Source organism: Ursus maritimus (genome assembly GCF_017311325.1).
Source record: "Ursus maritimus isolate PB19 chromosome X unlocalized genomic scaffold, ASM1731132v1 scaffold_X1, whole genome shotgun sequence".
Classification (NCBI taxonomy): domain Eukaryota; kingdom Metazoa; phylum Chordata; class Mammalia; order Carnivora; family Ursidae; genus Ursus; species Ursus maritimus.
In genome coordinates, this window is record NW_024423319.1 from 68,579,640 (window position 1) to 68,594,016 (window position 14,377).

A 14,377-nucleotide genomic window follows, 5' to 3' on the forward strand; every position below is an offset into this window, starting at 1 on the left:
CAGTTCTACCCTGTTCTATCTTGGTGAGACCATTCCTCATGAAGCCAGCTTTAGTTTTAAGCCCCACATTCTCTAGAGAAACACAAAGTGTTTTTTTTTTTTCCAGAGAGGGAATGCTATCTTTAGACCTCTTCAGGGCTGTCACAAGGCAGAGAAAGCAGATGAGGTCTGTGTGGCCCAAGGAACAGATTCAGGGCCCACAAGTAGATACTACAGGGAGACAGAAGGTTTTTCTTTACATTGAGCTCCAATCTACCAGTCATAGCCGCAGTACACATTGGGCAGTAGTAAGCTCTCTGACACTGCAAGTATGTGAGCAAAGGTGACACCAAACATTTGTTGGGGATATTACAAAAGGAACTCAGACATGAATTGGAGGACGTGGAAGGGAAGTGGGACTAGATAACCTTGATAGTAAATAAGCTGACTGGTTTGATATCAGTGTTAGATTTCACTTACATGTTGTTCACATTTTCTTGGGTAGACGTAGGGAAGGGGGAGTCATTAAAGGGCCTGGACAATATCTTAGCTGCAGAAATATGGAAAAGGGTTTTAAAAGGTAGTTGGTTATTTGAAAAGTGGAATCTATCCTCTCTTCTGCCTCATATTGCCTCATGCTACTTAAGCCTTTGAGAAAGTAACATCGGCTATGGAATAGTTGCATTGATAAAGTTAGACAAACTCTGGAATGGAGCCCCCAAACTGGACTCTAGCTTAATTCTACCACTGATTGGCTCTGTGACTTTGAGCAAATCACTTTCCCTCTCTGTCTCAGTTACTATCTCTATAAAATGAGGCTAACAAACTCTGACCTGCTTACCACAAAGGGGTGTTATGAAGATCAGACAAGTGTAGTCAATATGGAGGGGTGTATAAATTGGACTGGGGCTGGGAAAGGAAAGAAAAATTAACATGATTTAAACATTTTTAATGCATCAGACACTATAAAAGATGCTTGCACATACATTTCTTACTCAACCCTCACAAGAACTTATGAGGTGAGTAGTACTCTCTACTTTTTATAGTTTAAGGACCTGGGGCTCAGAGAGGTAAAGGGATTTATACAAGATTCACATAGTTATTAAGGAGTAGAGGTAGATTTCAAATATAGGGCTACCAGATGGCAAGGCTTACAGATTTTCCCATTGTGTCGTGGTGCTTGTACACATGAGCAGAGATAACTGAATATGACTATAAGACAGTGAGGCCCTGAGAGAGCTTGTAAAAGACCAGGATAGAAAGACCAGCATCATGTCAACCTGGTTACTTCCTTGACAACTGTAAGCCCAGAAATGTGATCTTTAGCTGACAGACTCCAAAGATTAGCATAGCCACTGCTGCCCCTCCAGTGTTTCTAGCTTGCTCTTTCTCTACCCCTAGCTCTACTGAACAACGTATTCCAGAGGAAAATTCCTTGGGAGGGTGATCCTCAGTTTCTGGTCTTTCTGTCCCACCTTTCCAGCTCACCTCACTAGAGTTAAGGGCTGGGGACTTCAAAGGACATATTGAACTCCAGTCTGTCTTCAGAGTTTTCAGCTGTGTCTCCCCTCAAGGTCTCAGCTCTAGTACAGGAAGCTGAACTGGAAAACTTTTGCAGGTCTAGTTCTGTGCATTCAATGGGGGTGTGGACCCAGTGGGAGTGGCTCTCTGAGGCACAGGAGGCCATGGTAAATGACTCCTGTGTGGGGAAGCCACAAGTTGAGCTGCAGTCGTCATCCAGGATGGGGTTAAGTGGCTGGGTCTCAAAGATTCTTTCACTCGGTGGGGACCCAGGACTGGTCTCCCGGCCGGGTGGCAGGGTGAAGAGAGATTCCTCTTCTGCTGCCTCATCAGCCTCAAACTTCAGCGAACCTCCTGCAACTTGAAGCAGAAAGCCACTGGGTCACCCAAAGGCAGGTGCTCCTCTCAGTGGAGCACCTGGTCCTGAGTACAAGAAGGGCAAGGGTCTGGGAAGTACTGCTCCCCTTCCCCTCGCTGGAGATCAAAGTACCTAGCACCAGGCTGAGGTGATACAATGGGGAAACACACTTACACTGGGGTATCAAATTGAGGCTACCTAGTGGTGGATCAGGAAAAAGAGTCAATTTCTCCAGAGAAACACTTTGTGGGCAGCAGGATTTTGACCCTCTTCTCTCTTGATCTTCCTCCCTTGGTGTTATGCCTGTGTGTTATGTTGTGCCATATGGCAAGAGGCACATTCCAGATGGAATTAAAATTATGGACTTTAAAATAGTGATATTATCTTGTATCACCCAGGTGGCCCCAATGTCATTACATGCACTCTTACAAGCAGAAGAATAAAAGCAGAGGAGTCAGAGTATCAGAGAGATGTGACATGAAAAGGACTTGACCAATCATTACTAGTTTTGAAATATGAAAAGGGGTCATAAGCCAAAGAATGCAGGTAGTCTCTAGAAACTGAAAATGGCCCTCAACTGACAGACAGCATGGAAATGGGACCTCATCCCTATAACTTCAAGTAACTGAATTCTTCCATCTTCCTGAACAAACAAGGAGATGGATTCTCTCCTCCAGCTTCCAGAAAGGAACACAGTCCTGTGAACCCCTTGATTTTGGCCTTGTAAGACTCTAAGTAGGGATCCAGCTAAGCCTACAAAGCTTCTGATCCACGAAAATGGTGAGATAATAAATGGGTGTTGTTTCAAGCCATTAAATTTGTGGTAATTTGTTATGGCAGTGATAGAAAAGTAGTACATGCTTCATGCATAAGTCTGATACAGCATCAGGTTATAAACTGAGAGCCCATGGGATGTGTAATTTTTTGACCCACTGCATTGTGGTTGGTTTGTTTGTTTATTCATTCATTCAGTATATACGTATGTATGTATGTATGTATGTATGTATGTATGTATGTATGTATTTTATTATTAGAATTCATCATTAGAGCTTAAAACTATCATACAGAAATTCAGATTTCTGGATTCTTCTGAAAATTCAGAAGATCTTAAAATGTTGACTATTCCCCCATGGTAAAATAAAGAGAAAGAAGAAAGGAAAGGAAAGGAAAGGAAAGGAAAGGAAAGGAAAGGAAAGGAAAGGAAAGGGAAGGGAAAGGAAGGAAGGAAGGAAGGAAGGAAGGAAAGAAGGAAGGAAGGAAGGAAGGAGAAAAAGAAAAAATGAATCACCTGGAGCTGAGTAGCAAATTCCCCTTTGGACAAGAGATGAACTAACTCTTTAGTTTACTCTAGTCCCTACTCCTTTCTATTACATCATATACTGGATGTAATTCACACATTGATTTTCCCTATATGACTCCAGTATGCATGTTAGTCAATGACTCCTGATAAACACCCTCTCCAAATGAAAAAAAAAAAAGTCTTTTCCTCTTTCTCCTATGGAGACTCTGAAAGAACTACATGCCCTCACATCCCCAGAGAAGGGTACTTCATTATTATCTTGAGGACAGGGGAGAAGCAGAGAAGGGTTACCCATTTCTCCTTTCCTGAGTTAAGAGGAGGGAAACAGGCAACTCTCAGACGTTGCCTCATCTTCATCTTTCTGAGCTCTGGAGCCTAAATGCATCATTGCCCATGTTCCATGCCCATGCCCCATGACTGGGCAACAGCTCTCTTGTTTGAAAAACTGGCTCCAAAGTCAGAAACAAGATCGTCCACCCTGAACCACAATGTTCCAGGATCCACCAAATAGTAGAGGAGAAAGAAGCAGAGCTTAAGAGGGTTCATAAAGGGTAACAGTGTTCCCTTTGTGTCCCTGCAGCCCATGAAATGCTAGAGTCACCACTGCTTAAGCCAAACCTACATGCTAGGCCTTTTATAGATTATCTGGCATGTCCTAAAGCCAAACTTACCCAAGGAGGTCTATATAAAAGAGATCTTTCTACATAGAAGTTAAAAAACTGATATTGTTTTGGGCCCAGTGTCCAGTGGGCTGAGGAAGATCTGAGCACCAGTGTATCTAAGAAACTTTATCCTCCCCCTTTCTTACTAAATAAGCTCTATTCACTAGCCTGGATTCCTGTTTAGATGTCATTGCATAGTTCTCAGTTCTCTCAATGACACTAAAGCTGCACTGAACCTTAGTATTCTGGGCTTGTCTTCTAACCCCTTGCCTATTCCTGGCCAGCCCATCATCCCATCTCCCATCTTTGCCTTCAGTGACCTGGACTTTCTGTCCCACATTTTTGGCTAATGGCTAGAGTTGTGCTGAGAACAGATCACAATGGTACTCCTGATATTAAATATGACCTTCCATCTGCAATTTCCATGGCAATCTCCTATGGGCTGAGCCAGACCTCTTTAAGTGTCAGCATTCTCTGGGAAAAAAATATCTGGGTCCACCAGCTCCTCTGGAAACTGGGCTCTCAGTTACTCACATGTGGGATATTACTATACTGATAACAGTTGCCCAAGACCTCATCCACTTTTATTACAGTCATATCTCAAAACCAGCCATTCATCCTCCATTCCTGACAAGCTCCAGAATCTATATAAGTAGAAATGAAGATTAGAAAAGAACTTAGAAACCAACTAATCCAATGTCAATTCTCATTTTCAAGATTAGGGATAAAGAGGCCCAAAGACGCTGGATGACTTATCTAAAGTTGCATAGTAATGTATAGGTTGATTTAGAACCTAGGTATCCAGATTCCATCCCCAGGGTTTTCTCATGATGTTGTGTTCCTTTATGAACCCCTGTACCGTAATGAATCAGATTCCATAAACTTGCAGGGTTGGCCTCAGTTGCCTCTGAAGCCCCATGCTTTCTATTGCCACCCACAGATAGTCCACCCCTGAGGTTTTTCAGCACTGTAGGGAAAGCCCAGAAAACTCTGAACCCCAGAAAATTCCTCTCTTCTGCTAATTAGAGCCTTGATCCTGATTCATGTAATATGTGAAGCAGCTACCCTTACCGCGCTGGCAATGTCTGTTGAAGAACTGCTTGCAGTAGAGGAAGAAGAGCCCCAGGAAGGCCAGGGTAAACACCACGAGCAGACTGCTCATCAGTGCAACAAGCGTGGCCTCCTGAGGGGGCACTGTGGGTACATCTGCCTTCACAAAGCTCAACTGGAAGGCACCTGTGAGACAAGAAATTGGGGGAAGTCAGTCACTGTGGGCAGTCAATAGTCACCTTAATACTGGGACTGGACTTCCTTAGGCCATTGTCCTCTCCTTAGGAACTTCTCCAGTTAGGGCTGCTAAGCTGGTTTTAATTCTTTGTAGAGCAGGGAAAAATATAAAGAATGAAATGGAGGTTGGTATGGTATCAGTTGGTATGATATCAGTTAAAACAGTTATTCAAAGATATACATATTTTATGGTCTTTCCATGTCACATCTAGTTATATAACCTAGAAAACTGGAAACAAACTAAAATGTATATCAGTAGGGTACAGGATAAATAAATCATGTAATGATATAATATTATCATATAACTTAAAATAAAAGACCCATATGGATCAATATAAATGATCCAGTAGGGAAAAAGCAAATTGGGACAAGTGAGTATATAGCTTGAAGTAAAGATTATATAGAATCTTTAGAAAAAAAGGAATTCTATTAGACCTGTGGAATCTTTGTTCTTTTTAAGAAAACCTGAAGCAAATATGCAAAATGTTAAAATTTATTAATTTTGGATGTTGTGCAACTAAACTTTTTTTAAAGATTTTATTTATTTATTTTTGAGAGAGAGAGAGAGCATGAGCAGGGGGTAGGGGCAGAGTGAGAAGCAGACTCCCTGCTAAGCAGGGAGCCTGACTTAAGACTCGATCCCAGGACCCCGGGATCATGACCTGAGCCAAAGGCAGATGTTTAACCGACTGAGCCACCTGGGTGCCTGCAACTAACCACTTTTATATTTTTCTTCATTTTAAATATTTCTACATATTTGAAATATTTCATAATATAAAAATACCAATAATTTAAAGAGTGTGAGTGTACATATATATGGTAAATAGATAAAAATAATAGAAAAAATGGATAGTGTTATGGGAGTAGACTAGATTTTAGTCTACTCAGGCTTTTACTATTCCTAAGCAATAGAGACTCCCTTAAACCTGATAATATCATCATTATCATCTACAAGTATACAAATATTATAATTTATAAAGTGTTTTCTAAATCTATAAATTAATTATACTTAGGCATCCCATAAAGTATGAAGAATGGTGATTATCATGACTTACATTCTTTTCAGATGATGTAAAGAGGGTTATGCAGATAATGTATTGTGAAACAAAAATTCAAATCTAACCTTTTCCCTTGTCAATCTGCTCTACAGGAAGGAGTAAAGGTGGTAGGGGAAGTGTTTACTACACTGTCCCTGTCTTGCTACCACTCAATGGGTTGGAGGAAAACAGGAAAAGAGAACTGGATACACACACTGAACCTCAGAGGTGGGTGTCTGCTTTGTGCATGGGATGCACTCTTGGTCCTGCAGTCCTCCAATGCGTGTCTTTCGGTAGAACCTATGGTCAGAGCAATAAGGAATGGCAAGATAATAAAATAAGCAAAGCACGTGGGCTGGTCCTTACTGAGACCATAAGCAACTTCTAAAAGTCGTGCCCTCCTGGAAGCCAGCACCCATCCCCAATACTCATGAATGATCTGCCTCTATGTCTGATTCTGAATCAGAGTCCCATATGCTCCACCTCTTCCCGCATTCACCACACCTGATAGCTAAAAGGGGAATTAGTCTTATAAGAGAGGGGAGCACTGCTTTGAAATCAACTGCTTCATATCTCTTTTATGTCTACAGTGAGATTTACCTTGAATCTTGGGCCTTGGCTCAAGCATGCCAGCATGATAAAAAAAAGTTGTTAAGTATTCATCTGTGGCTGACCATGTGCTAGGCACTTTGTAGGGGGATCGTGGGAAGACACTGCTTCTCTCCATGGGAGCTTAAGCTCATCATGATATGGACAGTTAGAATACTTCAACTAGACTCTGAGAAGTAAGGATGAAAAAGACCTCCAAGGAATATAAAAGGTCCCGAAAAGCTTGGTCTCACACAGCAGGCTCACCTAGGCAGACAGTCCCCACAGACAGCATTAGACGTAGCTGTGCAGTTGGCCTTCTGGATACGATTGATGACAGCACAGGTGATGCAAGTCTGACATCTATGGTGGCCCCAGCTGCTTTTGAATCTGCGGGGAGGGCAGGCTGTGCAGTATGCATCTCCACCTTCTCCATAACCACAATCCTGCAGAGAGATGGGAATCACCAACATTGCTCTACAGATATTTGGAGAGAGGATCACCTATGGAACAAATAGACATCATATATGGTAGTGCTTTACAAACCACAAGTTGTAACACATTTATGAATCATAAAGTCAATTTACTAGTTTGAGATCAGCATTGAAATTGAAAAAGAAAAAATAATTATATAAAATATCAGAGGGCATATACTAATGCTAAGTATCAGTCAGCATAGGCTAGGTTATGCTATGGCAAAAAGCAAATTCCAAATCTCAGTGTCTTAAAAGAACACAAGTTTATTTCTCACTCACACTATTTGCCTACCAGAGATCTAGTAGGAGCTATGCTTTACATTATTCTCACTGGGCTACACAAGGTGACTGAGGCTTTATCTTTGTGTTGCCATGATTGGAGCATCAGGGAAAAGAGAACATTGTGAATTGCCACTGGCTCTTATTTTCTTCCAGAAATGATCTATTTCACTTTGTTCACATGTCTTTGACCACACATATCATCTGATTATTAGTAACTACACAAGTAAAAGAAAATGAAATTCTGCAATGTTTTAGAAGTCGGGAAGGTGGAAATATTTGACAAATAGCTATATCACTACCAATACCTCAATATTGTATGGTAAAACTTTACCGATAAAATATATGCAAGTATGTATTAGATTGTGATAAAATATGTATTCTTTACTCTTGGAAATGGTAAAAAAAAAAAAGTTTGAATGCCAATGATATAGAGGATTGCTGAGTGATCCAGCTGGTTCTTGTCTCAGGTCTAATATTGACTTAGTGTGACTCTAGCCAGCCCCTCTCCACTTCTGAGCATCAGAAGCCCCAACATCTGAAGAGGCTGAAGTAGATAGTCTCTAAATATTCTTCCAGTTCTGACATTCTAACTTAGGTACAAGGCAACTGCCTGATATATCATAGCTCTTTCTCAAAATACAACTCTAGTTATCAAGGGATATTAACCATTTGCTAGCTGTGGCAGAAGTTGGCTGGTTGTTTGCCAAACTAAGTCTCCTTTCTTCCTGAGAATACCACTAGCCAACATTCCCTAACCCCATTGTAGTTAGGTGGGTCCATGTGCCTAATTTCTAGCTAATGGAACATGGACAAAATGATGTATGGCTCTCTCAGGCCTGGCCCCAAGAAAACTGCCTTTTCCCCCCCTTTATACTTATTTTATATTTAAAACTGCCTTAACTTTATTTATACTGTGATTTTCTGGCACAGGAACACCGAGAGAAATGCTGAAATCAGTATATTAAAAATGACAGGACATCAAGAAAATGAAGGAGGTGGCAGCTCCAAGCTCGCATTTCCTCATAGTAACATAGAAAAGCATGCAGAGGGGCACCTGGGTAGCTCAGTTGGTTGAGCATCCAGCTCTTGATTTCAGTTCAGGTCATGATCTCAGGGTCCTAGGACTGAACTCCACATCCGGCTCCATTCTCATCAGGGTGTCTCCTTGAGGATTTTTCTCCCTCTCCCTCTGCCCCTCCCCTTGCCTGTGTGTTCTCTCTCTCTCCCTCTCAAATAAATATTTTAAAAAGAGAAAAGTATGCAGAAGTTGTCAGAATCAAAGTTGTCAGAACTCTGGGAAACAAAGGTTTACAGCAATTAAGCGAATGCTGAAGCAAGAAGAAGACAACTTGAAAATGAAAGGAAAGCTTTATGCCATTTTTGCTTGGTTTTACTGCACCCCTCTCCTGAACAGCACCAGTTCTAAAGTGAAGGCAATCTTAAAGTGGCAGCAGCCTGTGCTCTTAGTGGGAGGCCTTCATCCCTCGTTCTAGAGTGAATTGAGCAAAACTTATTCACAAATTATTGTGTATGATGGTTCTAACCTGTTTGTTGGCTACCTGAAAGACTGGTACAAAGTGTTCACCTCTGTTTCACTCAATTCAGAATTCAGACTGGAAAAGGGTAGGCATTTATTTTTTATAAATGTTGCAAAGCAAACTAACAAACCACAGATACCTGGGGCAAGAAATTATGAAGAAAGAAACACAATATACTTCTTTTTTTTTCCCCAAATATTTTTTTTATATTATGTTATTCACCATACAGTACATCCCTGGTTTTTGATGTAATGTTCGATGATTCATTAGTTGCATATAACACCCAGTGCACCATGCAATACGTGCCCTCCTTACTACCCATCACCAGCCTATCCCATTCCCCCACCCCCTCCCCTCTGAAGCCCTCAGTTTGTTTTTTCAGAGTCCATAGTCTCTCATGCTTCCTTCCCCCTTCTGATTATCCCCCCTTTCTTTATCCCTTTCTTCTCCTACAATATACTTCCTAAACTTGGAAAAGTTAGAAAAAATGACACAAATGTGTTGGGAAATGAAAACATTCAGAAGCACCCATATATACAGGGGAATTTAAAAAGGCACATGCATTCCTAGGGCAAGAAACATGCTTATAAAAGGAAAAGACCCAAAGCTTACACATTGGGCTAATCCATAGGCTGAGTGCAAGTTTGGCTAAATGTTGAAGGAGTGCTTTAGCACAGACCTAATCTGCAAAGACTGGGAAAGGTCCATTTTTGTTTATTTTTTTTTTAACTTCTGGCACTCAAGGAAATCTCTATCAAAATATTAGTGGGGCCCCTGGGTGGCTCAGTAGGTTAAGTGTCTGCCTTCGGCTTAGGTCATGATCTCAGGATCCTGGGATCCAGCCCCACATAGGACATAAGGAGCCATGTTCAGCAGGGGAGTCTGCTTCCCTCTCCTTCTGCCTCCTCCCCATTTGATCTCTCCTCCAAATAAATCAAACAATAAATAAATAAATAAATAAATAAAAATGATAGCTAACCATGACCTCTAAAATGAACACAGACTAATACCATGACACATATAATGAAAAGAATACAGTGTTTAAAAAGGAGTTTGGAAAAAACACCTAAATAAATGAACTAATAAAGCCTTCAATAAATACAATTTTTTAAGAAAGCTAAATGTGAGGAAGAAAAAAAAAACCCGATTAATGCCACATTATAATAAAATGATTAGTTTTACCAAAAAAAAAGTGACAAAACATATAAAGAGAAACAGGAAAATGTACGGCTCATTTAAAGCAAACAAATAAAATTGATGGAAAGTGTTTCTGAGGTAAGTCCAGATATTGGACTTATTAGACAAAGACTAGAAGACTAATATCTTAAATATATTCAAAGAAAAACATAGAACAAGAGAAATCAGAAATAAGTGTATGAACAAAATGGTAATATCAAAGTATGAAAGAAACCAAACAGAAATTCTGGATCTGAAAAAGTAAACTAACTGGAATGAAAAAATTCACTATAAAAGTTGAATAGCAGCTCTCCAGCAGGTAGAAAAATGAATGACAAACTGTAGGACAGCTGAAATTATCAAGTCTAAGAAACAGAAATAAAAGGAATGAAGAGAATAAACAAAACCTAAGAGACACCATCAAATAGACTAAAAACAATTGGGATTCCCAGAAAGAAAAGAGAGAAATAAAAAAGCAGAAACAATATTTGGAAGAAATAATGGCTAAAAATTTACCAAATTTGATGAAAGACATTAATAAACACATCCATAATGCCTCAATGAACTAAAGCAGGAAAAATTTAGAGACCCATAATAAGACATATCACAAATAAGATGTGACAGAGCCGAAGACAAAATCTTGATGTTAACACATGATAAACAATTTGGTTAAGTACAAGGGATCATACTTTTCTCAAAAAATATGGAGGCTGGTGGCAATAAGATGAGCCTATGAAGTGGCCAAAAGAAATAGACTGTTATCAAATTATTCTTTAGCCAGGAAACAAATTGTTAAAAATGAAGGAGAAATTAAAACATTTTTAGATAAACAAAAAGCAGAGGCAGTTTAATATTACCAGATCTGTTCTACAAAAAGAAATGCTAATGGGAATTCTCTAGGGTTAAAAATCTATAAGGATGCTGGATAGTAACCTGAAGCCAATGGGAGATAAATATCTTTGGTAAAAGGTAAATGCATGAACAAATATAAATAGGCATCATTATTGCATTTTTAGTTTTCAATTCCACCTTTTATTTCCTTATATGACGTTAAAAGAAAAAAAAATGAAAATTATAAATCTATGATATTGGGCACATAATTAATAACAAAATTGACAATAATAACATAAAGGGAGGTGAGACAAAAGCTGTATAAATCAGAGTTTGTGTATAAGCTATATACTTGGTATCGAATTCAAACTACATTGTTAAAATTTAGGATGTTAAAGGGAATCTGCATGTAACTAAAAGAAAATATCGAAAAACATACACAAAAAAAGAAATGAAAAGGGAATTAATAAAACATCTGTACTGAAAAAAGTCAAGCTAGCAAAAAAAGGTAATAATGTAGGAAATGAGGGAAAAATGGTATAAAATATACGTAAGACAAATAACAATGTAAAAGTACTCTCTTATCATTATACTTTTTTTCTAGTATATTCTTTAATGTCAGTAGTTTTAAATGCTCTAAAGGCAGATATTGGCAGACTGGAGCTAAAAACAAACAAGCACCCATTGGTGCTCAGTCATTAGGCATCTGCCTTCGCTCCAGGGCATGATTGCGTTCTGGGATCGAGCCCCACAGTAGAACTCCTCTGCTGGGACCCCGCTTTCTTCCTATACTCTCTCCACACTTTACGTGTTTCCTCTCCACTGGCTGTTTTCCTGTCAAATAATGAATAAAACTCTTAAAAAAAAAAGAAAAACAAAAGGAAAGGTTAGTATGGAATTTCCCAAAAAGGCATTGATAAGAAATACCCATACAATCCAAACAGTTCCACTTCTGTGTGGTTATCTGAAGAAGCAAATACCCAATATAAAAGAGACATATGCACCCCTGCTTTGTTGCAACATTATTCACATTGCTGCCGCATGTGGCTTTGGAGGGCAACTATGTGTCCATCTATAGATGAAAGGATAAAGAATACTGTTGTGTAAGGGAATATTAGCCATAAACAATAATGAAATCTACCATTTGCAACAACTTGGATGGACACTAGAGGAGTATAATGTCATAAGTGAAATAAAGTCATGCAGAAAACCAATAATTTCAGACTTTTTTTGTGGAATCTAAAAAAGTAAACAAAACAAGTAAACAAAAATAAAAATGGAAACAGACTCATAGATACAGGAAAGCAAACTGTTGGTTACTAGAAGGGAGGGGTTGGGGTAATTGGTAAATAGGTAAAGCCGATTAAGTGGTACAAACTTCCAGTTATAAAAATAAAGCTTAGAGTTATGATTGATGTATGTAATTGGAACTATAGTCAATACTATTGCTTAATAACTTTTTTTATGGTAACAGATGATAAGTGGACTTGTGGGGATCAATTTAAGAATATATGGATATAGCAATCACTATTATTTACAGCTATTGAAACTAATAGATAAATGATAGCATGCCAATAATAATTCAATAAAATGTTTAAAATTAAAAAAGTAGAGTTTTTGCAGTACTTTCTTTTTAACTTATAATTCTAGATTGACCAAAAATCTAAAATGTTTGGCGACTATTGTTGCCTAAAGCTGTAGGAAACAGGCGGATATAGTTGGTGGTGATAGATGCTGGCTAATGGAACATAGAAAAAAAAAAGGAGAGGTACTGGGGTGTATGAGTGGATTACAAACTTGACCATATGATAAAAATCACATTATGGGAAACATAAATACTATGACATAAATGTAAATAAAATCCTCTTTATAATCTTAAAAAAAGAAAGAAAAAGAAAATGGCACAGCCTCTCGAGTAGAAATTTGGCAATACCTAACAAAATTGCATAAGCCTTTACTCCTCAACCCAAGAATTGTACATTTAGAAATCTACTATAACATAGGTACAATTGCAAAAATACACAAAAAGTGTGTGTATAATTCCATAATTCTACTCACTTAGCACTGTATTTAATAGCAAAGAACTGTCCATCAAGAGGAGACTTGTTGCATAAACTGTAAACATATACAGCGAGTAATTTGCAGGTATAAAAGAATGCAGACTATCTGTATATAATGGAATAGATGATCTTCTAAACATATTTTCAGTTGAAAAAACTTGAAGGAAGTAGTGAAAAGCATGATACCATTTATCTAAAAAGGTGGGTTATGTAAGTTTGGTAACAGTTCACATACATATATAAACACACACAGTTTTGCTTATATTACAGAAATAAACAATAAAGCGATAAACCTTAAAACAATAGAGCGATAAACCTTATACATTTAACTTTGGAATAATTTATTTTCACATAATTATAGAGCAAAATTAAATTAACAAAAATCCCTAAAATTTTTAAGTTAAAGTAATCTAAAATGAATAAGAGACAGAAGTGTTTGCAGATGGTGGTTTGCCTCATCCCTCGAATACTACCTGAGAATTGATAGAACAATCTGCACAAAATACAGGGAGGGGAGAAGAGGCCACTTTGAGGAAGGTAGGAAGTGCAGAGACATGTGGCTTGGGGATAAATGGCTCTTGGGTGCTGTGGAGGGGAGGGAGCCCTGGTCACAGATAAAGGTAAGAGAGATGGAGTGCTTGGGGATAAACAAAAGGTAAGCAGCTTCCCCAAAGCATTTGGCAGGAAAAGAGGTGCTAAATTTCATGAGTTTTTTTGTAACCAGTGGGGCTCAAAGACTGGAGTTTTAGGAGTTCCCAGAATTGATGGGATGGAAACCTGCGGGACTGCCCTACTCTTGGGCTAGAGGCAAGAAAAACAACCCGAGAGGGGCAGACTGTGTGATCTCAGGATTACCTAAGGGCATGGGAAGAGACTGTTCACTTTTTGAATACATCTGTGAGTAGCATTGCCTCTCTGGGGACAAAAGAAACAGCAGGCACCATTTCCCTCCCCTCCCTCAGCATAGGTGCAGAGACACCTGCCCAGGGCAGCTAACCCAGACACTGGCTATCTGGCAGGCTTGCTCCAAAGCCACACCTCTGCACTCTGTTGTGGCTGCCCTTCTGGGTCAAACCTGCATCAGTCCCAGCAGGGCAGAACCTTTCAGAGGACAGGTTCAGGTCCCCACACTGGTGTGTGGAATTTTAAAAGTCAGCAGGCCTAGGTAGGGTACAGCCCAAGGTATGCTGCTCTACTCCAGGCAGGCAAGTGAGCCAGAACAGTATGAAGTCAAGCAATCTAAAAAATGCTTGTGATAAATAGGGAAGTTATTTGCTCCTCT

General features: G+C 39.2%; 1 protein-coding gene across 5 annotated transcripts in view; it reads right to left on the minus strand.

Moving 5' to 3' along the window:
* Positions 1–919: 919 nt before the first annotated feature.
* EDA2R (ectodysplasin A2 receptor) overlaps positions 920–14,377 on the minus strand; it is a 68,843-nt gene continuing 55,385 nt past the window's right edge. For 2 of the 5 annotated variants that reach the window (XM_008710669.1, XM_008710667.1), the window contains 4 exons: positions 7,000–7,235; positions 6,359–6,444; positions 4,892–5,056; positions 920–1,860 (listed from right to left, as the gene is read on the minus strand). In XM_008710669.1, the coding sequence (XP_008708891.1) occupies positions 1,478–1,860; positions 4,892–5,056; positions 6,359–6,444; positions 7,000–7,235 (870 nt within the window). In that variant the 3' untranslated portion in view covers positions 920–1,477. The remainder of the gene's footprint in view (positions 1,861–4,891; positions 5,057–6,358; positions 6,445–6,999; positions 7,236–14,377) is intronic. The other 3 variants (XM_008710676.1, XM_040630672.1, XM_008710673.1) reach the window with 2 other exon arrangements.